The sequence below is a fragment of the Oryctolagus cuniculus genome, chromosome 3, assembly GCF_051225735.1.
Source record: "Oryctolagus cuniculus isolate XC-2025 breed Fujian yellow rabbit chromosome 3, ASM5122573v1, whole genome shotgun sequence".
Taxonomy (NCBI): domain Eukaryota; kingdom Metazoa; phylum Chordata; class Mammalia; order Lagomorpha; family Leporidae; genus Oryctolagus; species Oryctolagus cuniculus.
In genome coordinates, this window is record NC_142869.1 from 156,565,653 (window position 1) to 156,591,199 (window position 25,547).

Consider the following 25,547-nt stretch of genomic DNA (forward strand, 5'->3'; position numbering starts at 1 on the left):
TAGGCGCTGATGCGTGCCTGTGTTCGGTGCCCTGCAGCGCATGCTCTGCTCTGCCTGCAGGGGCTTACAAAACCTATCAGGCAAACCGAATCCAAGCCTTCTCATTGCCTTATTGTGGGGGAGACTTATTAGTGTTGGTTCGTGCCTATCTTCGGTGACCTGCAGCTCATACTCTGGTCGAGCTTTGCTGGCGCTTACCGCCTTAAATCAGGCAGACCGAATCCAAGCCTCCTAATTGTTGCATTGTGGGGAAGCTTTACTGATGTTAATTCGTGCCTGTCTTCGGTGACCTGCGGCTAGCCGCCCAGGTGCTCATAGCCTCACTAATCGGGCAGACCGAATCCAAGCCTTCTAATTGGCATGTTGAGGGGAGGCCTTATTTTCTCTATTTCTCTATCTCCGGGCATTCCTATTTCTCCCATTTTACTTCTATCTTCCAGCATTCCCATTTCTCTTTTACTTCACTTCCAAACTTCTGTTTCTCTTATCCCCGCAGCTTCCCGGCACCTCGCCCCGCCGGCGGGTTCCCGGCTCTGCGCCGCTTCAGCCCGCGCGCCTCTCTCATCTGCGCAGCTTCCCGGCTTTGCGCGCTCCGCGGTCTCCACGCTTAACCCTTTCGCGTCTGAACCACGGCCTACGCCAGCGTTCCCTATCTATTCACGCCCCGTGCTCTCTCTGCACGCGGCGGCTTCCGCGAGTAACACAGCGTAGCTTGCGTCTCCGCCACTAGGATTCAATCTAAGTTCCCCGGGCTAGCCTGGCGAATTCAACCCAGCGTACGTCTCCGCCCCACGATTTGGCTTCCCGTCCTTTGCTCCCCGGGCTAATCAGACGGATCCCAATCTGGCTTACGTCTCAGCTTCTGGTTTCAACTTTTCGCCCCCTATTCCCGGGCTAACTTGAGAACCCCAAAGTGGCTTTCGTTTCCGCCTCGGCCTGCCCCCCGCGGCTTCAATTTCCCTAACATTTTTCTCTACCCGGTATGTTTCCCCAAGCTTTCCTCCAACGATATTCCTCCCTCATTTCTCCTGGCCTCTCCCCACAGTCCGCGTCCGAGTCTGTTTGTTCTAGCTTTCACTTTCGCTTTCGCCCTTAGAGATTTCTCCCAGCTTCCCCCCGTAGTCCGTATCCGAGTCTATGCCTAGGCTTTCAATAGCTTCCTCCGGCACCTCTTTCGTCCGGCTTTTCCCTAGGCTGTTTGCTAGTCTCTCTCTCCGATATTTTCCTGCTTCTTCCCGTTTCTTCCCTCCTAAGTTTGCTATCCGTCCTAAGTTTCCTATCCGAGTCAGGTTTCCTATCCGAGTCAGGTTTCCTATCCGAGTCACGGCACCATTATGTCGCTCCCCCTCTTCGTGGAGGAACGACACAGGACCCTGCGCTGTTCTTTCGTCTGCTCGGCCCTCCCCGGGTTTGCTGCTGGTTCTTCCCGGGTTGGCTACTATCCCTTCCACCTCCGTGGAAGGGCAGTTCCCCCTGGCCACATTCCCCACTTCCGCAGGGGAGCGGCACACCGCCAGCCGGCTTTTCTCGGGGGCTGCACAGGTGTTCCTTCAGCTAGATGTTCCCCATAGATGTTCCCGGTGCATGCCGTCTCTCTCCTCCTTTATAGTCCTCCTCCGCCAATCCCAACTCGGCTGAGTACGCTGCTCTCCAATCAGGAGCAAGTCCTACAGTTAATTGGTTGAACTGGAGGCAGCTGTGCGGAAGCTGTTTACTTCTCTCCCAGCGCCATATTGTGGGAGAGCAGATGCATAGAATAAGTCTTAATTCGAGTAACTTAGTCTAGTCCGGATTGCTCCCCACATCCTGCAATGCCAGCATCCTATATGAACACCAGTTCAAGTCCCAGCTGCTCCACTTCCAATCCAGCTCCCTGCTAATCTGCCTAGGAAAGCAGAAGAAGATGGCCCAAGAGCTTGGGCCCCAACACCCATGTGGGAGATGAAGCCTTGGAATCCTGGCTTCAGCCTGGCCCAGCCCCGGCCTTTGTAGCCATTTGGGGAGTGAACCAGTGGGAATGGAAGTGCTCTCTCTCTATATATATGTCTCTCACTGTCTCTGTTCCTCCCTCTATCTCTGTAACTCTGCCTTTCAAATAAAGAAAATAAAAATCTTAAAAAAAAAAATTTCTTGGGCTGGGCATTTGGCACAGCAATTAGGTTGCTGCTTAGAACAGTTCCACTCCATATCAGAGGCTTGGGTATGAGTCTCAACCCCACTTTGAATTTCAGCTTCCTGCTAATGTGCATTCCAGAAAGCAACAGACAATGAATCAAGCACTTAAGCTGCCAACACCCACACAGGAGACCGTGAGTGAGCTTTGCGCTCCTGACTTCTGTCTGGCCCAACCCCAGCTGTTGTGGGCATTCAGGGAGTGAACCAACATATGGAAGATCTCTCTCTCTCTCTCTCTCTCTCTCTCTCTCTGTGTGTGTGTATGTCTGTCTTTCCACCTTCCAAATAAAATAAATAAATAAATATTTTAAACAATCTCTCGTTTCAAACTCAAAACTGAGAATACTAACCATTGGACAACTCACACACTCTTTGAACTCTGGGAAAACCCACAAATGGTGTAATCTTTCACATTCCCAGTGGTTCCATTCGATAAACGTTCTCCCATGTAAAATTTGTCTTTATCCCATTAACACTCCGAAACAGTGATTCACTTGACCTTCAGGTTGAATGTAAGTCTCATCAACATTATAAAACCTTGTTAGAATAAATTCAATCTAAAACATAATTCAAATATTTTACATGTGATTGTGCAGTTTCATGGTCAGCTGTCTCCATTGTTGTTATTGCAATAGTGTGAAACATCCAGTCTTCTAACTTCAAGCAAATGTTAAAAGTCAAATCCATGCTTAACACAATGTACGTACACCAACTGCATTTACCCCTAAATTTCCTTTTTCTGTGAGATCTGTGTCCTTGATAATGTCATCCTCATTAATTATTGCACAGAAAATCACTGTCGCTACTCTATTTAATGGCTGAGTTTGAAGCATCTGTACAGCATAGTGTTTATCCACAGTTTCAATAGAATGAAGCTAGCAAAGAATTAAGCATGTGCCAAGATCCATTATGGTATGAAGGGTACAGTCATATCACGTTTCCATATCCAATCATTTGCTATCCTAAACACTACTGAGAACATAACATGTACACCCATGTCTCCCCTCTTGTTATCAGCATGTGTGTGTCCCACTTCTTACTTTCCCAATGTCTGTGGTGCTATGAGGTGTCCTGTACCAACCTTTGCTGTCACTCTCTCTCCTCTATCTATGCTTTCCTTCTAGAATGGTAGGGAAAGCTTTGAGTTTGCAGTCAGAAAACTTAAGTTCGAACTCAGGTCTGAAACACACTGTGTGATGGTTGGCAAATCATTTCACTGCCCTGACTTCATGCTGCTCATCTATTTAATGATGACACAAATACAGCTTTTGTTGTAATTGTCAAGGTTCATTTGATGTACATGGAAGTGCTTTGGAAAAACCCATAAAACACTATGTAAACCCTATTCTGTGCTAATTTGCAAAACAGTCCCATGTCCACTTGGCCTCTGCTCCTGTGCATCGCTTGCGATGGGCCAGGGTTTCCTCCTCACCACTGTTTTCCAGTCTGATCGTTTGCTTTCCTCCTCTCGGTATAGCAGGTGTCTGCTGTATTTCAGGCCTCATGGGCTTTGGTTTTAAACTGCTCAGCTGCCTTGCCCACAGGTCACAATGCTGACTCAATGGCCTGACCATGCTTGTTGTTCTAGCTGCGAAGGAACTTGCTCCTTTTTAAAAAACAAATATACTTATTTATTTGAAAGGCAGAGCAACAGAGAGAAAGGGAGAGATAGACAGAGATCTTCCTTCTGCTGGTTCACTCCCCTAAATGCCTGCAACAGCCAAGGTTGAACCAGGCTGAGGATAAGAATTAGCATCTCCATCTGGGTCTCTTACTAGGGTGGCAGGAACCAAAGCACTTGAGTCACCATCCGCTGCATACCAGGCATATCAGCAGGAAAGCTATTCAATAAATGTAAGTGGAAATAAAGACCAGTTTACCAACTAAAAAGACCATTTTCAGTATTTCTTTGGGTTTCTCTAATTTAAACTGAGTTTCTTGTTAGTGCCCCTTGACTTGTACCTATACATTTCTATTTGAAAATATTACCTCTCTGTTTCACATGTACTTTTTTAAAAAGATTTATTTATTTTTCTGAAAGGCAGAGTTACAAAGAGGCAGAGGCAGAGAGAAAGAGAGGTATTCCATCTGCTGGTTCACTCCCCAGATCACCGCCACAGATGGAGCTGGGCCGATCTGAAGCCAGCAGTCAGGAGCTTCTTCCAGGTCATCTTCTACTGCTCTCTCAGGCCATAGCAGAGAGCTGGAACAGAAGTGGAGCAGCCAGGACTCGAACCAGTGCCCATATGGGATGCTGGTAGTGCAGGCAGCAGCTCTACATGCTATGCCACAGCGCCAGCCCCAACATGTACTTTTTTTGTGTACTACACTAATAATCCAGTGCACCTTCAAATACTTAATACAATTTATAAAGCTACAGAAAGACAGCAATATGCAGACTCCCTGTCTGTCCTGAGCTACAATCAACTAAAGATTTTAAACAAATGAAAAATAAGAAAATGAGTGCATGCACAAATAAATTAGATTGTAATCACTTACATTACAAACTATTTTGTTTGCTTTAAAAAAATCACTTAATACAGAGTTCCTTGAATAGCTAAGCTCTACTATGATTAAACTAAAATTTGTGTATTACAAATAAGTTTTATTCATAAACATATGTTCAAGGGAAAAAAATCCGTATCTAGTAAGGCCCTCTAATGATAGGGCACACTCCTAAAATGACACAATTCATTAGTAGTTCTAGGGTTTTTTTTCCCACCAAATGTCTCAAAGTGAAAATAAATACCTTGAAGTTCATAAATGGTTGCATCATTAGGTTAAGTAATAGAAATTTAGAGAAAATAATACAGGTACAATTTCTTTCCTGACTTTTTCTTAAAACTGTAAATATAGAAGAATATGGGCTTTAAGTTAAAATAGACCTGGCTTCACGTCCCAGCTGGTATACATACCAGCCAGAGACATGGCTAGACCACTAAGTTTCAGTTTCCTTATTTGTACAAGAGAAAGTTAAAATCACCTTGCAGTGCCCTGCAGTAAGGTAAAACGCACTTTAAGTATTACTTAAATGGTAGCCATTGCTATTAAGCAGAATCTACTAGAATATAAACTTCATAAGAACAAGAAGAATCACTGCACTTTAAAAAGCCTAACCTAGTGCCTAGTACATAGCAAGTGCACAGTTCAGACTTGTCAAATAGATGTAATCATGACTAGTGTGGAAAACTTTATCTAACACCAACAGTGTCACTCTTCTGCACCCTTTACGATTCCAAAGGCTGTCTGGTAAAAAACCGTTAGTAAAATTTGAAAACATCTCTATTGGAAAATTAAAACAGGATGCATGTAAAGGGTGGGGAACACACTTCTTTTTTAAAAGAACTAAAAAGCTATCTTAAAAATAACTGGGTCGGCCACAGAATGACATGACTGGCACAGGTTTCTACTTGTCCTGTTGGAGCACGTGTGGAAGAAGGGAAGGGTATGACATCCTACTTTCCTATGCAAGCTTTCGGTGAGCTCCTGGTAAGTCATCAGGCAACAGAAGCAAAGGGGATTCATTCCTCCCTTGAAAAGGTTACTTCACTCATTACAGGTGCACAGAAAAAATAATCCAATATCAAGGAAGTCCTCTTCTTAAAGACACATTTATTTGTTGAAATGGTCTCGTTTCTCACTACCACCATCTCCACGATTTCCCCCTAAGGAAGCAGATTAAAAACATGCCTTTGTCCCCTATCGGATACTTTTCTGAAATCACAGAGGGAGATATTAAAAGGCATAACCCAGAGAAAATGAAAAGGGGACAACCGCAAGTCTACTTTGGAGAATGCAAAGCAGAGAGAAGGATGGAAAAGTTCTCAGCTGTCCCCCAAACGCTGAATGCTGGGGAGCTGGGAACAGCGTACTCATCACACCACCCTCAGATGCTCAGATAGTGTCAGCTCTGGCTGCTTAGGAACGAGGCTGAAGGTGGAGCCAAACGGAGGAGGATTTGTTGGAAATCGGTCTGGAAGAAGTGCTGACCCCTACCCTGTGAAATACAATGACTACCATGAATCCGTAAATTTGAAGAAGTGGAGACACCAAGACAAGGAGGCACAGGGCTGTGGACAGGCAGACAGACAGAAGAGAATGAAGCGCAGGACTGGACCGGGAGGACTGAAAGTCAAAGGTTCAAAACTCACATCAGACCAAAATAGCAGTGGATGTCTCAACAGAATATCTGAAGCTAGAAGTCAGAAGCAGAGTGTCTTTAAAATTCTGAGGACAAAACCAACGTCCAGCCTATAATTCTATAACCATCAACATTAAAAGCAAAGAATTCAGAAAGCCACGTTCAGCAACATGGGCCTTTAAAAGTCTCCTGCTTTTCCAGGAAAACATTAGAAGATGCGATCCCTAAAATAAGAGAATAAACAGAAGGACAATGACTTGGAATCCAGACAACAGAGGATCTAAAGCAAAGGGAGGGAAAGGAAATGCCAGGATGGTGGCAAACGGATGTCCCTGGATGGCCACGCTTCAGCAGGCCCAGGCTGGAGCAGGACTAGAACATTCTGTGGGAGATTTTTCTTTTTAATATTATCCCTGAAGTCTCCAATGCATTTGACTATAGAATGAAGAAAATTACACTAGGAGACTCAGAGTGCGGGATTAAACAGAAATAAAAATAACACAGGAAACTAAATTACCAAAGAAAGCTACTAACTTCAAGAAAAACAATGTTTGAGTTCAGAAAGAAGATGGAAATCCAACATTTTACCTGGCAAGGCTATGACTAGATTTTATATAGTCATAATTACGTCGCCAGAATTACAATATGCCCAGGATGAGGTGAGGTGGAAAGGGAAAGGGGAAGATAGGAGAGCAGGAAAGAGGCCAGTTACGCTTAAAGCTAAAGACTGAAAGAATGAGACAAGGTGCACAGATATGTGATTTAGAGATATGAAAGTAAATTCCAAAGGCATCTGTATGACATAAGTGAAAGCAGCTGCCTCTTGGGTGTGGAGAATGGCAGGGGTGAAGGACTGCTATATTTCATAACAAGCCTTTTAGCACTGAATTAACTCTTAAATTATGTGCATGAAGCACTCTGATGAAAACAAAAACAAAATCATAGCAAGCAATAGTTCTCCTAAAGTCTCAACATGAAGAGAAAATGCTTGGAAGCGAAGAATTTAATGTGAGTTGCATAGGAAAATTCTTAAAGTCTGAAATTCTAAGTAGCCCAAATACACTTCAGGGTTATTGGAGTTAAAGGAGTGAGTGAGGAGACTGACATTCAAAGCAGTGGTTAAGACGCCACTTGGGGTACCTCATCCCACGTCAGAGTGCCTGGGGTCTAGCCCCGGCTCTGTCCCTATCCCACCTTCCTGATAATGCACATGTGGGAGACAGCAGGTGATGGCTCCAGTACTTGGGTCCTCGCCACCCATATGGGTGACCTAGATTGAGTTCCAGGCTCCTGGCTTCAACCTGCTCCAATTCTAGCTGTTGCAGGCATTTGGGACAGTGAAGCAGCATATGGGCGACTCTCTCTCTTTCTCCCTTCCTCTCATTCTCACTCCCCTTCCCACTCTCACTATGTGTGTGTGTATATATATATATATATATATACAAACACATATATATATTTCTGCCTCTGCTTCTCTGTATTTCTGCCTTTCAAATAAATCTTTTTAATTTTTTTATTTATACATCTTCATTTCTTTATTCTTAATAATTGATAATAATATACTTTTTAAGAAAGTAGTGTTTGTTTTTGTATCAAATATTTCAAATAATCTTCACTTTTGTGGAAATTAGTAATTTTCAATTTTCATGCCTACTTATCAATCTAATGAAAACTAAAAAGAAACCTTGCCAAAGGCAACCAATTCATTGAGTGCCTCTGTTTTGGAGAGTGTTAAACTCGCTATGCAGTTGAGAAACATAAAAAACAATGTTTTCAATCACTAAGAGCAGTTTTAGAAAAAAATATATCCTAGGCTGGCGCCGCAGCTCAATAGGCTAATCCTCCGCCTGCGGCGCCGGCACACCGGGTTCTAGTCCCGGTCGGGGCACCGGTTCTGTCCCAGTTGCCCCTCTTCCAGGCCAGCTCTCTGCTGTGGCCAGGGAGTGCAGTGGAGGATGGCCCAAGTGCTTGGGTCCTGCACCTGCATGGGAGACCAGGAGGAAGCACCTGGCTCCTGGCTATGGATCAGCGCAGTGTGCTGGCCGCAGTGGCCATTGGAGTGTGAACCAACGGCAAAGGAAGACCTTTCTGTCTCTCTCTCTCACTGTCCACTCTGCCTGTCAAAAAAAAAAAAAGAAAGAAAGAAAAAATATATCCTAACAATGTGAAATTTAACACGCTCCTTCCATCCAACATTTTTAAGAGAGAACTCTGTGATTTATACTACCCAAAAACATTTTCTTAAATATTTGTTTTTATTTATTTGAAAGACAAAGTTACAGAGAGAGGTAGAGAGAGAGAGAGAGAGAGAGAGAGGTCTTCCATCCACTGGTGCACTCCCCAAATGGCTGCAATGGCCGGAGTTGTGCCGATCTGAAGTCAGGAGCCAGGAGCTTCTTCCAGGTCTCCCACATGGGTGCAGGGACCCAAGGACTTGGGCCATCTTCCACCACTTTCCCAGGCCATTGCAAAGAGCTGGATTGGAAGTGGAGCAGCCAGGTCCCGAACTGGCACCCATATGGGATGCCGGCATGGCAGGCGGTGGCTTTACCTGCTACGCCACAGCGCCGGCCCCTCAAAAGAAAATTTTTAGAAACTTAATGTCTTGGCCGGCGCCGCGGCTCACTAGGCTAATCCTCCGCCTTGCGGCACCGGCACACCGGGTTCTAGTCCGGGTTGGGGCGCCGGATTCTGTCCTGGTTGCCCCTCTTCCAGGCCAGCTCTCTGCTGTGGCCCGGGAGTGCAGTGGAGGATGGCCCAAGTGCTTGGGCCCTGAACCCCATGGGAGACCAGGAAAAGCACCTGGCTCCTGGCTCCTGCCATCGGATCAGCGCGGTGCGCTGGCCGCAGCGTGCTGGCCGCGGTGGCCATTGGAGGGTGAACCAACGGCAAAGGAAGACCTTTCTCTCTGTCTCTCTCTCTCACTGTCCACTCTGCCTGTTAAAAAAAAAAAAAAAAGAAACTTAATGTCTTGGGGTAGGTGTTGTGGCAAGGTGGGTTAAACTGCTGCTTACAACGCCTGCCTCCAGTATCAGAGTGCTGCCTAGAGTCCCTGCTGCTCTGCTTCCTATCCCGCCTCCTGCTCATTACCCAGGGTGGGCAGCAGATGATGACCAGGTGCTTGGACAGCTGCCACCCACATGGTAGAATAAGATGGAGTTCCAAGTAAGATGGAGTTCCAAGCTCCTGGCTTTGGCCTGGCCCAGCTTTGGTTGTTGCAGGCATCTAAGGAGTGGACATGCAAATGAATGATCTCTCTCTCTCTCTCTCTCTCTCTCTCTCTCATTTTCTCTCTCTTTCTCTCATTCTCTCTCTCTTTCTCTCATTCTCTCTCTCTCTCTCTGTTACTCTACATTTCAAGTAGATGGAAATAAATTTTAAAAGGAAAAATATTTAATGTCCAATTTGTCACAAATAGACAAGGCACTGGTTTTCCAAACTGTTTCTCTGCCCAAGTGTCAATGGGAATAAATTTGTACAATTAAAATTGCAATTTTCCTGCTTGTACATACATTTCTTTCCAAGTAAGCAGTTAATCAAGCAAGTGTCACAGAAACCCCTCAGTAAGAATACCAAACTGAGGCCGGCACCGTGGCTCACTAGGCTAATCCTCTGCCTTGCGGCGCGGGCACACCGGGTTCTAGTCCCAGTCGGGGCGCCAGATGCTGTCCCGGTTGCCCCTCTTCCAGGCCAGCTCTCTGCTGTGGCCAGGGAGTGCAGTGGAGGATGGCCCAAGTGCTTGGGCCCTTCACCCCATGGGAGACCAGGAGAAGTACCTGGCTCCTGCCATCGGATCAGTGCGGCGGCCATTGGAGGGTGAACCAACGGCAAAAGGAAGACCTTTCTCTCTGTCTCTCTCTCACTGTCCACTCTGCCTGTCAAAAAAAAAAAAAAAATACCAAACTGAGACAAAAGTGAAATCATAAAAACTACAAAAGTTATTTTAACCTGCTACTCTCTAAATTTATAACTAAAAATTCAGTTTTTTTCACAAGCAACATTCAACATAATTTAAAACCACAAAAGCCAGATTTGTTTATCTTCAAAAATTAATGCAACTAGAAATTTATTCCCCCCAAACAAAAAGAGTTTCAAAATAAAACAGACTTGAACAGACATTTTAATATTTGAGAAACACAGACACTTTGACTCCTATCTGCATGCTACATAACCAACACTTTTCATAAACAGAAAGTTTGATTAAAGGCCTGTATTCACTAAATGATAAATGATAAACTCCAGTCTGTACCCTGTCAAATATTAAACTCTGCAAGCTTTCAGCGCTAAGTATCTTTGTGTCAGTTGTTTATTTTTCCTTTCCCAGTGATTGGAGGTTTAAAAATATTATATTACTTATAGTTAGTAAATAAGGGAATTCCAGCACCAAATATTTGTACAAGATAATGGAACAGCCACCCTTCTGTGAAAAACTCACAAGGACTGAAATATTAACAGCCCAAGAGGACTTTCTGCTTAAAACATACACACACATCACTTCTGTTTTAGCCACTACTCAAAGCAATGTCAAGGCAGACACAGGCTTGCTACTATTTTTTTTTTAAGCTTGGTACTTTTTGAAGGCCAACGTTTATTATTCCTATTCATTGTTTCTCTGCAAATATGTCAAAGAAAGGCAACACTATGTATCCTTCTTTTATCAGAAGTAGAATGGGATCAGTCTAATTTAGGGAAAAGCTAGAATTATAAACCAGTTATTGAAGAGGCTTATAACTACTCAGTACATACAGAGATTCACACTCAGGAAAGGAATTAATAGTAGGTTGTGGTCCTTTGTTCATTCATACACATATATAAACAAACCTATTTCTAAAAATGTGTACTAATTTATTTTCATTTCAATTTTATTCACACTGGTCACTACTGAGCTAATTTCTTTACCAAAGATATCAATGAAGTTCAAATTAGTAAGTGTTTGCTCCCTGTGCTGTTCAAACAGCTAGCCTGGGAAATGTGTAACGCCAGTGTGTTCAGGTCTAGTTGAGGGCTCAGATCCCAGGGTCAACAACCCAGATCATGAGAGGTAAGGCATTAAAGTGAGAGGCAATAAAACCGCTGGACATGCTGGAGAGGTCATCATGTATGCCTTCTAAGCTAGGTCAGCCAAGGCCTGCAAGCTCTGCTCTATCTCTCAAGATTTACAGGGTGTTACTGGGTTTTGAAAAGGAGTCTCTCCTTTGGATTATGGGCAACCCCTCAGAATGAGAGTCAGGGGCCCCATTACTGAAACCTGTACATAAAAATGCAAATAGAAAAGACCTTTGAAATAGGCTAAGACACACAGCCAAAATAATCATTTCAACTCTGACCCAGAGTATGCTGCCCACTCAAACCCAACCCACCTGTGTTCTGATCTTTCCTGAACAGGAGAGGAGCAGGAGTTCATTCCAGCAAGCATCTTTATGACAGCACTTTTTAGCAGACAACAAGTCAGAAATTTTAAAAGATCATGTTTGATTAGGCAGGAAGAAAACTCATACTTTAACATCTGCCAATAACTTTTGAACTTACAGACTCTCTAGAAAAATGTCATCATTGTTTTCTTATTTTCATAAAGTACTTTAACTTATTTTTGTATGTTCTTCAGAATAATCAAAACTCCGATTTACCAGCATGAGTAATAAAGAAATGGTTTCTTTTAAATTACACAAATCCATGGATACAAAGAGATTTACAAATCAACAGGCTTGTTTTGTTTGAGGAATATATTCAAGCAACTACACTTTCTTCCCAAACCAAAACATTTTCCCCTTAAAGGAAAAATAAAGGCACACTATCCTTTGTGAATGTTACAGCCTGATTCTCTGCCATGCTCGATGTTCAGAAAAGGAAAAACATGTGTGAATAATGATAAAATCATCAAATCACAAAGTTGCCAAAGCTTCGGCAATTCAGTCCAGCAGATGGAGGGCACAGTTTGAATTAAACAGCATAAATGACAGAACAGTTTCAAAGAATGCACTTTTCTTACACAAATATTTGAATATAACAGCGTTGAGAAGACCTGCTTTTATAAACACACCCATGGTTTGAAAAGAGCATAACTGTTACCTATAAGCAAATGCTTCTAACGTGCTGGAAGAGTTTGTTCTCAAACAAGAAAAGCAGAGCTACCACAACCCTCTGATCCTAGCTAATTGTTTATACAACTTCTCGCCCCGCCCCTGCACCAGCCTGGGCTGGAAACTCATTCAAGGAGCTCTGGGTATAACCCGTCAACAAGGATCCTGAGTGCTGCTACATCTCCCTAAGGGCACCTTAGCCCAGCACCTACTCTCTAGATGCTTAGTTTAGCTTGATGGCAATATTTTTTTTGACATCATGTCTAAACTACACACCCAGATGCACAGAAGTTTTTCATTATGGACATCGAGAAGAACACGTAAAGCATTAGATGGCCTCCCTCTTGTGAACACCCTTATTCATTCCCCTGTACAGACACACCACCGCGATGAGAACACCCCTTCCTTTCTCTCTTTCTGTCTTTGAAGGTTCCCTAAACATGCAGCTCCCTTAGCCATTTTCTTCCAGGCAACTGAACACAAGGCCTAGAAATTGCTAAGAACTGACACTGCTAGCAGGGATGTGTAGCAAGAAAATAGATCAGCTCACATCAATCTTCTAGAAGAATCTTCACAGAACTTCAGACTTCAGAGGACACATACATTCAAAACAGTCTGTAACACAGCCAGCTCTCAAGCGTAGCTAGCACACATCCACCCCGCAGCACATATGTGCCCTTCCCCAAACCCACCAAGAGTATCTCGTGTCAGCACAACGGCTCCCTCCAGCCTTTCTGTTCCTGCCCCCAGAAACGGTCCTCTGAGGGCCACGGTCCTGCCCCCACCCACTATTCACCTGCCCTCCATCACCCTTTGCTCTCCTCTGTCAGAGCTCAGCTCAGACATTTCCTCATGTCCCTTTACTGTATGTTCTCAACAGGACGAGCCTGCTGGGGTGCTTCCAAACATTCACAGAAAAACAGAATCCAAAGATAAGATTACTTTGATACCAAAAAAAAAAAAAAAAAAGGTTGAAACCATGCAGTCCTATAATAACGTGCATGTTCCATGAATGTTTTCGAAGACCCCTCCTATACAAGGATTTCAAACTTTTTGCATCAAAATAAACTTATTTTTTAATTCAATTTTCCATGAGGTTTTAGAAGTTTCTTCATATTGTTTCTCAAAGTTCTTTTAAAATACATTTAATTAGACAAAGAAAGAGCTTTTGGAAAGAAAAATAAATATCTTGATTATTAAAAGCAAGCCTCTAATTTTCACACCAATTCATGACTTCAGCTTAGTTTTATGGAAACCTGCACAGAACCTGAAACTGTAAAACATTTCAAATGCTCATTTCCTTCCTAGAAGAGACACTAAAATAACTCTTCCATGCTTAATTAGAAATATTTCTTAAATTGGCAAGTATTATCTAACAAAATTCACATTTTCTTCAACACATTGTTTTAAAATATCGTCACGGTTGTAATCACCTTGAAGTAATTTATAGTTTTCAAATTTTAAAGTTTGAAAGCTAATATATAGTGGCAATAATATATAGTAGCAATAAAGAAAATTCAGGAATGACCATTTATTTTAGAATAAATCAAAGGTATTCCTCTATAGGAACATGCTATGATAAAACTACAGTGTAGGTATGTTTTAAATAAAATTTACTATTATTGTCATCTTAGTGGAAAAGATTCATCTTAGCCTGGGTATGTAACCAGGATCTGTTACTGCTCTTTATCTGAAAAGGGGGAAAGACGTAAAGATCACAATTTTGAAAAAGTAAGTTTTCAAAATCATATAACTTCAAGAAGAAAAAGGCTTCTTTAATTCACAGTACTGTTATTTAGTCACCAATTGCATGTGATAGCACGTATAAAGTGAATATTACATATTAAGTTTCTAAACATCTTACCTGAAAATGACTCTCCTTACTGACTCAGACTCTCTCACCTCACACACATGGGATCTGCACTCTCTGTTTTACTCTCTGCACATTTAAGGACACTATTTCCCGGATCATCTACTTAGCTATAGAATTTTAAATGAATGTCTAGGGGCCAGTGCAGTGCCTGCATCCTATACAGCCACGGGTTTGAGTCCTGGCAAAGCAACAGAAAGCAGTGGATGATGGCCCAAGTCCTTGGGGCCCTGGACCTACGTGGGAGACACGGAGGAAGCTCCTGGCTCCTGGCTTCAGATCAGCTCAGCTCCAGCCATTGTGGCCATCTGGGGAGTGAACCAGCGGATAGAAGACCTCTCTCTCTCTCTCTCTCTCTCTGCCTCTGCCTCTCTGTAACTCTGCCTTTCAAATAAATAAATAAATCTTTAAATGAATGTCTACCATCTTATGTTTGCCCAAGGAAGTCAGAAGAGAGACTAAGTACAAGTAGGTGGGAAATCAAAAACTTGGCACCTCGAGGCAGTCCTTGCTGAGCTGGTACTGGTGCAAGCATTATAACAGCTGCCAGAGTGCACCTGGCTCTGAACTTCCCATTGCTAAGGATGGATGTAGACTTACTTGACTTATATTTAACTAAAAGTACTTCAAATGTATACATTAAGAAACAATACAGAACAAGGCTTAAAAGACTTACTATAACAGAGTACATCTAAACTGTGCAAAGGTCAAAAATATAAAACCTGGGGCCATTTATACTTCAAACCCTGAAGTTAAGCAAAACTTCCAATGAGCACCCAAAATCCTGCCGCAAAGGCCCAATGCCAGAGTCATGAACATCATGCAGGTGTCGTGGGCCCGGTTTCTGACACAACATTTGCTTTTGAAGACATCAGCTTACATGCGTTCCTGAGGTATGAACAGAGACAGTCAATTCCACTTCAGCAAAGAAGAAACACAGGCAGTCACAAAACTCCACTGTGAGTTCTTATGCAAACAAAAACCTACCGTGTAACCATTAACAGGGCTTCCTGTTAGCCTCCTGCCCTAACTGTGAATGATTTCCAGCCTGAGCTGGAATTGGTTCTCTGTAGCCTTTGGGATGGCATCAGCCTCTCCTACTAAAACCTTCATGCTTGGAACTACTTCCTGTTCCCCGTGTGCCCTGCCACCCCAGCCACCCCAAATTCTAGTTTCGCTTCACTTTCCTGCGTTTGCACACACTGTTCTTGTCGTTCAGATCCCCTTCCTCCCTCTCCCCAACAGAAAATGTTTGCATTCGCAACACCAGTTCAAACAAAGCCTGCTGTGAACCCTTCTGGATGCTTCCAGCAGCTCCTACTCTGGGGTCCCCATGGTAATTTATTATAAATTTATTTGTATATATATTTTTTATTTTCCTCTTTCATTTTTGTCTCTCAAGTGTCTACCATGAATGGGGTCTCAATATACATTCAAGGAGGGGGAAAAGAAAGGAGACTGAGCAGGGAGGAAAAGTGAAAGGCAAGAAGAAACCCCTGGGTTCTCGGACAAGATGAAGGAGAATGGTAACAGTGGCTGAATTTTCCAGTTGTTTTTTATCCTAATGATACTAAAAGATCCTATGTTTTAAAATTAAATGACTACTGAATGCCTTGGAATAATAAATGAAGCAGATTTAGTCTGACAGAAATAACACTGGTAACTAATTAAGTGCATTATAATTGTAGTATGGTATAGTAAATCATGCGTGGTCTGCACTTGAATGCTGGTGTCAGCAACCCCCAGCTGTGTATCATTGGGCAGGCTACTTCTTGCTTATAAAATAGGTCTAACTGCACATAGTTGGTATGAGTGTTTTCTGAGAAAACAAAGATGAAATATCAGGTAGACGCAGATATAGGGTAAGTCATAGGGTGGACCCTCACTTGGCAATAAAATTACTATCAATCAAAAACATAAGCAAGATAATGGATATTTGACTCAATAGTTTAACTTGATAATCTATCACTAGATATATGATAATAAAATTTGTAACAACATGAGAGAAGGTTTAAACAGAGAGTCTGTAGGCAACTGATGCCTACTTAAAGGTATTCCAGGATGGGCATTTGGTGCAGAGGTTAAAACCGCAGGTGGCACATCTGCATTCCCTGGCTTCCTGCATCTTCCTGGCATGCCTGCAGCTGCCTAGCTCCCAGTCGTGGCATCTGCTCCTGATTCCAGCTTCCTGCTGATGTGCACCCTGGGGGACAGTGACTGGGTCCCTGACAACCCAGTGGCAAACCAGGATCCAGTTCTTGGCTCTCAGCTTCCATCTGGCACATCCCCAGCTATTTCAGGTATTTATGGAGTGAACCAGAGGATAGGAGATTCTCTATCTCTTCCTCTGCCTCTCAAATAAATAAGACTCATGAAAATAATAAAGATATTTCGGTTTTTCACTATGATTTTAAACAATAAAAACTTGACAAGGAGTCATATTTCCATGACCTTTAGAAGTTTTCTTGATTTCCATCAAGGAAACTGTCCCTATGTGGTTCATTCACTCTTTATTTTCAGAAAGCTTTAAAAATTCTTCCACACAAGGGACGGCACTGTGTCACAGCGAGTTAAGCCACTGCTTATGACACCAGCTGGCACACCAGCTATCCCTCACCACAGTGTCAGTCCCAGTTCCGGTTCCGGCTATTCTGTTCCCAATCCACCTTCCTGCTAGTGTGCCTGGGAAGGCAGCAGAAGTACTTAGGTCCCTGCCACACATATAGAAGGCCAGGATAGAGCTGCTGGCCCAGAACTGGCTTTTGTGGGCATTTAGGGAATGAACCAGCAGACAGAAGATACTTTTTTCTCTGTCTCTCCTTTTCTCCCTGGAGCTCTGCCTTTTAAATAATTAATAAATAAATAAAACTTTTAAAAGTTCTTCCACATAATCAATAACCACACACTAACTCCCTGAAATAATAAAAACTGATGAAAAAAAAAAACTTCTTCCCCTTTGAACGCAATGCACTGGTGTTAAACATCAAAGGCACACACCACTTCACCTCTGACCAGTCCTTGACCGCTGTGGTTTGCTGGCATTCGAGCATCTCTGAGCATCGCATTCTGACAAATGATGCTGGATGGCGACATTCCGCTGATGTCGACACTGTAAACGTGTCCGTTCAGTCTGTTTATAGTCCCCATGAGCGGGCACTGCCTTGCTAATGCCTGTGTGAACAGCGTGGTAGACCGCAATAGCAAATTTATTCATTTAGTCTCCAGTGAAACCCGGGGAAGCACCCATCTAAGGCTTCAAACTGATTGCTATTTAACTTTGTTTCTCCTTCAAAGAGGTAAGGAATTTCTGCTACTGCAATTATTTTGGAAGTTATAGCATTTCCAAGTTTCTCTTCAGCATCACTTTTGACTTATTTCCCATTATAATCAGAATTTAATTATTCTTCATCTCCTCATATAAACACAGAAGAGTTTCTAGTCTTTGAGAGCTTCACACATATTAAGAACAAATCTAAGTAGAGAAGGGTAGCCAGATGCAGCAAATAAAAACACAAAAGGCCCAGGTACATCTGGTTTTCAAATAAATAAAGAATAATGCTTTCTGTATGTCTATTCTAAATTTCATATGGGGCACACTCACACTAAAACAGTATACCTTGTTTGCCTGAAATTCAATTCAACTGGGCATGTTGACTCTTATCTGGGAACCTTAAAACGGGATGTTGGAACAACTTACATATGTAAATCTATCATTCAACAGAAGGGGCAAGTCCATGACCTAAGTCCATCAGAAATGTTTTCCAACAGGTGGTTTCTCAGCTTGTTGAGTTTTGTTGTTGGTGGTGGTGTTATTGCTGCTGGCCTTTTGGGGACTGCGGTAAGGATAAGTTGGTTTTGAAAGAGCCTCTAACACTGTGTCTTGACCAGTCTGATGAATAGTGATATTCTTTACATTAGTATGAACAGCACCACAGTCCAGCTGCCAGCTTCTTTATCATAATCATTGAAGAGATAGGTCAGCTCTCAGAGATACCAATTGCCTTGTTTAAAAAAAAAAAAAAAAGCTAGCTTTCTCACACTAATCTGATTTACAAGTCTTAAAGGTGAAAGGAGACTGAATACAGGAACTGGATGAGTAGCATAAATATAGACTGCTTGTTTATGTAAATATGTGATATGTACATATACATACATACATACATAAAAAGGTAAGAAACTTTCTAAGCAAATTTGTTTTAATTAAGACAAAATGCAAAAGGGAACAAAACAAAAAATTGTGAGAGCTGTCTGGTAAATACTGGCCAAAGCCCCACCATCATGTCCCATTCTGCCGTCATTTACCCCTTGAACAAGCAATACCCTTGTCGTCTGAACATTTCTACAGCCAGTATCCCCTTCTAAAACCTCACTCTCACTGCCCACCGGACCCCATCTTCACTCTCATATGCTTGTGACACCAGCTTTCACTGTGGCAGTTTCCTGTCCATGATTCAAATGAACAGGCATTTATTAAAGCAACAGGCCAAGTGAATGTTCCATATTACCAAGTTGTTGGCAGTCTGGCATTTTGGGTTAATTACAGAAAATGGAAATGTATAGGAAGGGCAACACGCCAGGCTTTCAAGGCTGCGAAGTCCATCTGAGACAATGGTAAAGGCCCAGCGAGCATGGGCTTGGGAAGCAGAATCCCTGAGGACTAACCGGGACTCCACCACTTATCGCTGAGCGGCCAGGTAATATTACTGAACTCTCTGAGCCGTATTTAATAACTACTATCTCAGGTGATTGTTGTCAGGTTGAAAATGTGCAACCACATGTGCAACCACATGTAAAATGCTTTAGACGTTGCAGGACAAACTCCTACGCACTTAGGAAAAGCCAGCATTTATGCAGTAAAATAGCAAAATTGTTACAAACATGTTGTTGGAACTGGACTGTTTTGATGTGAATAGTGGATCTGTGGTTTACCAGCTGTGCAAACTTAGCCACCTCATACCTCGTCTCCTTGTCTATATTAGCAAACCACAATAATATTTACCTTATTAGAATTGCAGAGAGGATAACAATTAATTCATGTAAAAGTTTTCATGGAAAAAATCATGTAGGGGCTGGCATTGAGGCACAGCCCTTAAGATGCTGCCTGTGATGCCCACATCCCCTATCAGAGTGCCACTTTGAATCCCAGCTGCTCTGCTTCTAATCTGGCTTCCTGTTAATGCACCCTGGGGAGGCATCAGTGGTTGGGCCCCGGCCACTCAGGTTAGAGACCTGGATGGAATTCCCAGCACCTGGCTTCCATCTGGCCCAGCCTTGGTTGCGGTGGGCATTTGGGGAGTTAACCAGCAGATGGAAGATAACTCTCTCTCTCTCTTCCCTCTCTCTTTCCCTCTGCCTGTTGACCGACCTCTGTCCTCAAAGAGTTGTATGATGAGAATTAACTGCAAAACTTGTTCTCAAACATCTTTTGTGTGTGTGAAAATTGTTGAAATCTTTATTTAGTATAGAGTTGGTCTGTGTATAAAGTTAACTGAAAATGAATCTTAATGGAGAATGGGATTGGCAAGGGGAGAGGGAGGAGGAAGTGGTGTGGGAGTGGGAGTGGGAGCGCGAGTATGGTGGGAAGAATAACTATATTCCTCAAGTTGTACTTAACAACATTTATACTCCTTAAATGAAAGGTTTCTTTGGGAAAAAAATAAGTAAACAAATAAAAGTTCTTTTAAAAGCCGCTGAGAGGGGCCGGCACTATGGTGCAGCAGGTTAACGCCCTGGCCTAAAGTGCTGGTACCCCATATGGGCGCCAGTTCGAGACCCAGCTGCTCCACTTCCTATCCAGCTCTCTGCTATGGCCTGGGAAAGCAGTAGAAGACGACCCAAGTCTTTGGGCCCCTGCACCTACATGGGAGACCCAGAAGAAGTTCCTTGTTCCTGGCTTCGGATCAGTGCAGCTCTGGCCATTGCGGCCAATTGGAGAGTGAACCAGTGGATGGATGAACTCTCTGTCTCTCTCTCTCTGCCTCTCCTCTCTCTGTGTAACTTTCACTTTCAAATAAATAAATAAATCTTTAAAAAAATAAATAAAAGCTGCTAAGGTCACTTATTCCCAATTTTTAAAAAAAATCATTTAAATCATTGTAAAATTCTACAACGTTTGGTACTGTCAGCAAGTGAGAAATGCTAAATACTTCAATTATCATCCGTATCATTGTCACTATTGATATTTTAGGAGATAGCATTTCAGATCATATTTAGGCAAAAGCAGAAAGTCCCAGCTAAAGGGACAGCAAGATTAAGAAGATGATTGAGACAAAGAGAGCAAGAAACATTTGTTCAGGGATGAGAAACTATCATTTGGCCAGAGAATAACAAAGTGGGCAAGAAAGCTGAAAGTGGCAGATGCAGCCTTGATTTCAGGAGGACTTGATGCAAATCTGAGGTGTCAGTAACACTTTATTACCCAAGAGGCAGTCTCCCAAGATCTCCAAACAGAGGAGAAATGAGATTACCCAGTGACAATAGAGGCAGGAAGGGTAGTGAGGGACCGACTGAGTAAAAAGTCAGGAGAGCCTGAGCTTGGACATTCCAAACCAGAATAGAAAAGATGGGAGGCGTTCCCAAGACTGTAGAACCAGAACCAATGGGGTGTAGCCAATGTTCAGAAGAGGAGGCTGTGGAGAGGAAGCTAGAAAAGAAAGGGCCTGGCCAGCGCGGCTCACTAGGCTAATCCTCCGCCTGTGGTGCCTGCACACCGGGTCCTAGTCCCGGTCGGGGCGCTGGTTCTGTCCTGGCTGTTGCTCTTCCAGGCCAGCTCTCTGCTGTGGCCAGGGAGTGCAGTGGAGGATGGCCCAAGTGCTTGGGCCCTGCACCCCATGGGAGACCAGGATAAGTACCTGGCTCCTGCCTTCGGATCGGCGCAGCGCACCAGCTGCAGCTAACCGGCCTTGGAGGCCATTTGGCGGGGTGAACCAACGGAAGGAAGACCTTTCTTTCTCTCTCTCTCTCTCACTGTCTAACTCTGCCTGTCAAAATAAATAAATAAATAAAAGAAAGAAAAGAAAAGAAAAGAAAAGGGCCTGAGAAGTAGGCCAGAGCAGTTTGCTGTGAGAGACAGATATGGTAGTTACGGGGGGAAGGAACCAGTGCATGGAAGACCTCTTTCCCTTTCTGTCTCTGCATCTCTCTCTGTCACTCTGCCCTTCAAATAAACAAGTAAGTAAATCTTTAAAAAAAAAAGTTGTTTAATGAAAAAGAGTGCATCCTACAAGCAAAGGGGGAGGGAGAGTGGGAGTGGAAGCAAAGCAGGAACAATCCATGCTCATTCTTCTCGCAGGGGCCACCACTGGCCACTTAGGGCTGAGCTTGGAGCTCTTCCTCTCTGGTCTCAATCATCTGGTGCACATCTTATTAGCAGAGGTCTTACCAGAGTAGTGCAACTCTATCATACACAGTAGTTGGATGGCAAAAACAGGTGGCATATGTGTGCTCTGTAAGAGCTTGAAGAATGAATGAATGAACAAGCTAGTGGCCCATGGCCCATAGTCCTCCACATAAAGTTTGCATCATGAAGCTCTTGCCGGGATCACAAAGTATATTCTCATTCACAGGTCTGTGATCTTTCCTACCTCAAGTAGCAGGCCTGATGGCTCTGTTATTTGTCAACTTGCTTTACAAGCATTAAGTAGATTAATGCATGCATAATGGTTTTTGAAATGTGTTACCTTTGTGGTCCATGAAATACTTAACCCCACCCCCACCACATCCCACTGCCAAGAAATCATCCAGAGTAACAGCTGGGAGGAAGAAGGAAAACGTCAGTCATACTTAACCTGTACATAAGTGAGACTACATTGCTGGACAGTGGAAGTAAAAGGGATTCTAAGGGGTGGGCGTGGTGGCACAGGGGGTTAAACCAATGTCTGTGATGGCTGCATCCCATATTGGAATACTGGTTGGAGTTCCCAGCTTCTCTGCTTCCAATCCAGCTTCCTGCCTGTACATCCTGGGAAGTAGTGGATGATGGCACCAGTGCCTGGGTTCCTGCCACCAACCTGGGGGACCTGGATGGCGTATTGGTTCCTGACTTCGGCCTGGCCCAGCCTTGGCTGTTTCAGGCATTTGGGAAATGAGTCAGCAGATAAAAGATCTCTCTCTCTCTCTCTCTCTCACTCTCACTCTTGTTCTCACTCTGTCATTCAAGTAGGTGAAAATAAAAAACATTTTAAAATGGATTATGATTTTTTATTATTACTTGGGAGGTAGAAAGAGAAGACACAGCAATCCCTTATCCAGTGCTTCACCCCGCAAATGCCCACAACAGCCAGGACTGAGCCAGGCTGAAGCCAGGAGCTGGGAACTCAGTCTAGTGCTTGGGGGTGGTAGAGACCCAAGCACCTGAGCCTTCATCTGCTGCCTCCCAGGTTGGGGATCAGCAAAAGGCTGGAATCGGGAACTGAGCTGGGACTCAACCTTGGCAAGTCATTACGGGATGTAGGTATCCCAAGCAGCATCTTAACCCCTGGGCCAAACACCTGCACCAACTGAAATTATTTTCAAAGTTTCATATACATCATACATCCTCAAATTATACAACAGATTTATTTTTAAGTGATCATCCTACTGTTTCATATTCTCTTCCTCACTGTGGAGAGCAGTAGGGCAGGAGGCATATCTCCCCCTCATTGAGTGTGGTTTATCCTCTACAGTATTTTCAGTTCTCCACTTACTGACCTGAAGACTTACTCTCCAAGAAGCCAAGAATACATTCCCATAGGTTGTTCCTGTGAACTTCAAAGCTGCAGTACAGTTTCACACTACGGTTTTCTTCTAATTGGCTTACATGGGAACTAGTCGAGCACAAGTAGGCAGGAGCTGACTGCTGAGAGCCAATTTGTGCTCATCTCACCCCAAATCCACACTCAATGATGCCATATTTGTAACGAGAAATCGGCCATATGAGAAGTACCTACCCCATGGTAATCCTCAAGTGCTACAAACCAGGGCTTTTATTTTCCAGCCTAACACCATACCACTCAAGGTTTTTAACCTGTCCACATAAAATTAATGCAGTGTTAAGACCTACTGCAAAAAAAGGAATACACTCAATGAATTAATTTTTCAGTAGTCTTCTATGTCTACATTTACATGTCAGCATCCTTACCACTTGCTGTCATGAGTATGGAATATTTTATACTCTCAATGCTCTTCCACAAAACCATAAACAAATTGTGTTTTTGAGCTGTACATTTTGCCTAGCGATTAGGACCCTGGTTAATATGGCTGCATCACACATCAGGATGCCTGGGGTGAACTGCCAGCTCTGCTCCGATTCCAGCTTCCTGCTAATGCAGTCTCTTGCAGGCAGCACTGGCGACTGAACTGAGTTCTGGGCTCTCAGCCCAGCCCAGCCCAGCCCAGTCCGGGCATTTGGGGAGTGCACCAGCAAATGAATACTCTCTGTCTGGGTGTGTGTCTCTCTCTTTCTATGTCACTCAAAAAAATGTTTTCAATTAAAAATGAAAACAAAGAAATAAGAGTTTCACTAAGACTTCTCAGTTTGAGTCCTGAGGGAACTTTTTGAGTGGTAATAAGTCAATCTCACTGGAAAGAACACATATGTTTAAATAAAAATGTTGCCACCAAGCCAGAATAAGATAACTTAAAGGGGTGTATATTGCTATATCTTAGCATTTGTGCATCCAGAAAATACTTGTACTGAAATCATCTCCATTGGAAAGAAAGCTTCCTTTCTCACAGGCTGTTGAACAATTACCACAGATCACAATTACTGCCATCACAGTTTCCTACTCTTGCAGACTGATGAAAACACAACATGCTAATGGTTGGTCTTTTTAACTTAATAAAGATAAAACATAAACACGTACCCATGCAAGAAGCAACAGATTCCTTTTCACCGTTCCACAATACCCTAACATGCCCACGATGATAAGGAAACAGCAAACAGCAATCATGACCGGATGAACCACAGGGAAGTAAGTCAAGATGACTGCCTCCTCCACCCTGAAGGAAGAAAAAAATCACATTATTAATAAAACATCATGAAACTGCACCTGAATCCTGCAACAGGTACAACAGTGATTCACATTAAAGATTATTTAGCTTGTCATGCCTCCAGGATAGTAACTGCAGTGATATTTTCAAATTCACTGTGCTATTGTTTGTGTGGTTATTTGCTTCCTTGCTTTTTTATTGTTTTTTATTTGTTTAGTTCTTTATTCAAGTGGTAGCAACCCTGACCCAACTTATTTAGAATACAATATAGACACCCTCAATAAGAAGTGGATCTACCATGAGCCCTGAGGCCTTTGTCTAAGTCAATCACATGGAATCCTCTTCCGCTTCTCTGACTTTTTTTTAAGATTTATTTATTTATTTATTTGAAAGTCAGAGTTACAGAGTTCTTCCATCCACTTGCTCACTCTCCAAATGGCCACAATGGTCAGGGTTGAGCCAGGACAAAGCCAGGAGTTTAATTCAGGTCTCCTCTGTGGGTGGCAGGGGTCCAAACACTTGGACCATCTTCCACTGCTTTTCCCAGACCATTAGCAGGGAGCTGAATTGGAAGTGGAGCAGCCAGGACTCTCAGTAGCACCCATGTGGAATGGTGGCATCTCAGGCAGCGGCTTTACCTGCTGTGCCACAACACAGGCCCCTCGTCTCTGATCTTTGACCTCACATGCAGCATGGTTCTTCTTCCTGACAACTGACTGTCCCTTAAGATGTGAAAGACGCAATGGGAAACTGATCCACATTCAAAGAAAAACGAAGGCAGAAAGATGATTTTTTCTAGGACATTATACAAAACTTATTAACCAGGACCATTAATAATAATGGTATCAAAACTTAACCACTACTGGGGCCAGCGTTATGGTGCAGTGGGTTAACGCCCTGGCCTGAAGCACCGGCATCCCATATGCGTGCCAGTTTGAGACTCAGCTGCTCCACTTCAGATCCAGCTCTCTGCTATGGCCTGGGAAAGCAATGGAAGATGGCTCAAGAATGGGCCCCTGCACCCGTGTGGGAGACCCAGAAGAAGCTCCTGGCCCCTGCTTTGGATCGGTGCAGCTCCAGCCATTGTGGCCAATTGGGGAGTGAACCAACAGATGGAAGACCTGTCTTTCTCTGCCTCTCCTTCTCTCTCTGTGTAACTGACTTTCAAATAAATAAATAAATCTTTAAAAAAAAACTTAACCATTATTAAGTATTTACTAAATTCCATGTGTCAAGGACAAAAGTGTATCTTATTTAATCCTTAACACAGTCTGAGCATTATTACATGTGGATATTACAACCCACATCCAGA

The 25,547-nt window shown here is 43.3% G+C and overlaps 1 protein-coding gene across 2 annotated transcripts in view; it reads right to left on the reverse strand.

The window, feature by feature from the left end:
• Positions 1-25,547, reverse strand: part of TSPAN12 (tetraspanin 12) — a 92,082-nt gene that overhangs the window by 41,775 nt on the left and 24,760 nt on the right. For both annotated transcript variants that reach the window (XM_008258287.5, XM_070071254.2), the window contains one exon: positions 24,109-24,244. In XM_008258287.5, coding sequence (XP_008256509.1) covers positions 24,109-24,244 — 136 coding nt within the window. The remainder of the gene's footprint in view (positions 1-24,108; positions 24,245-25,547) is intronic.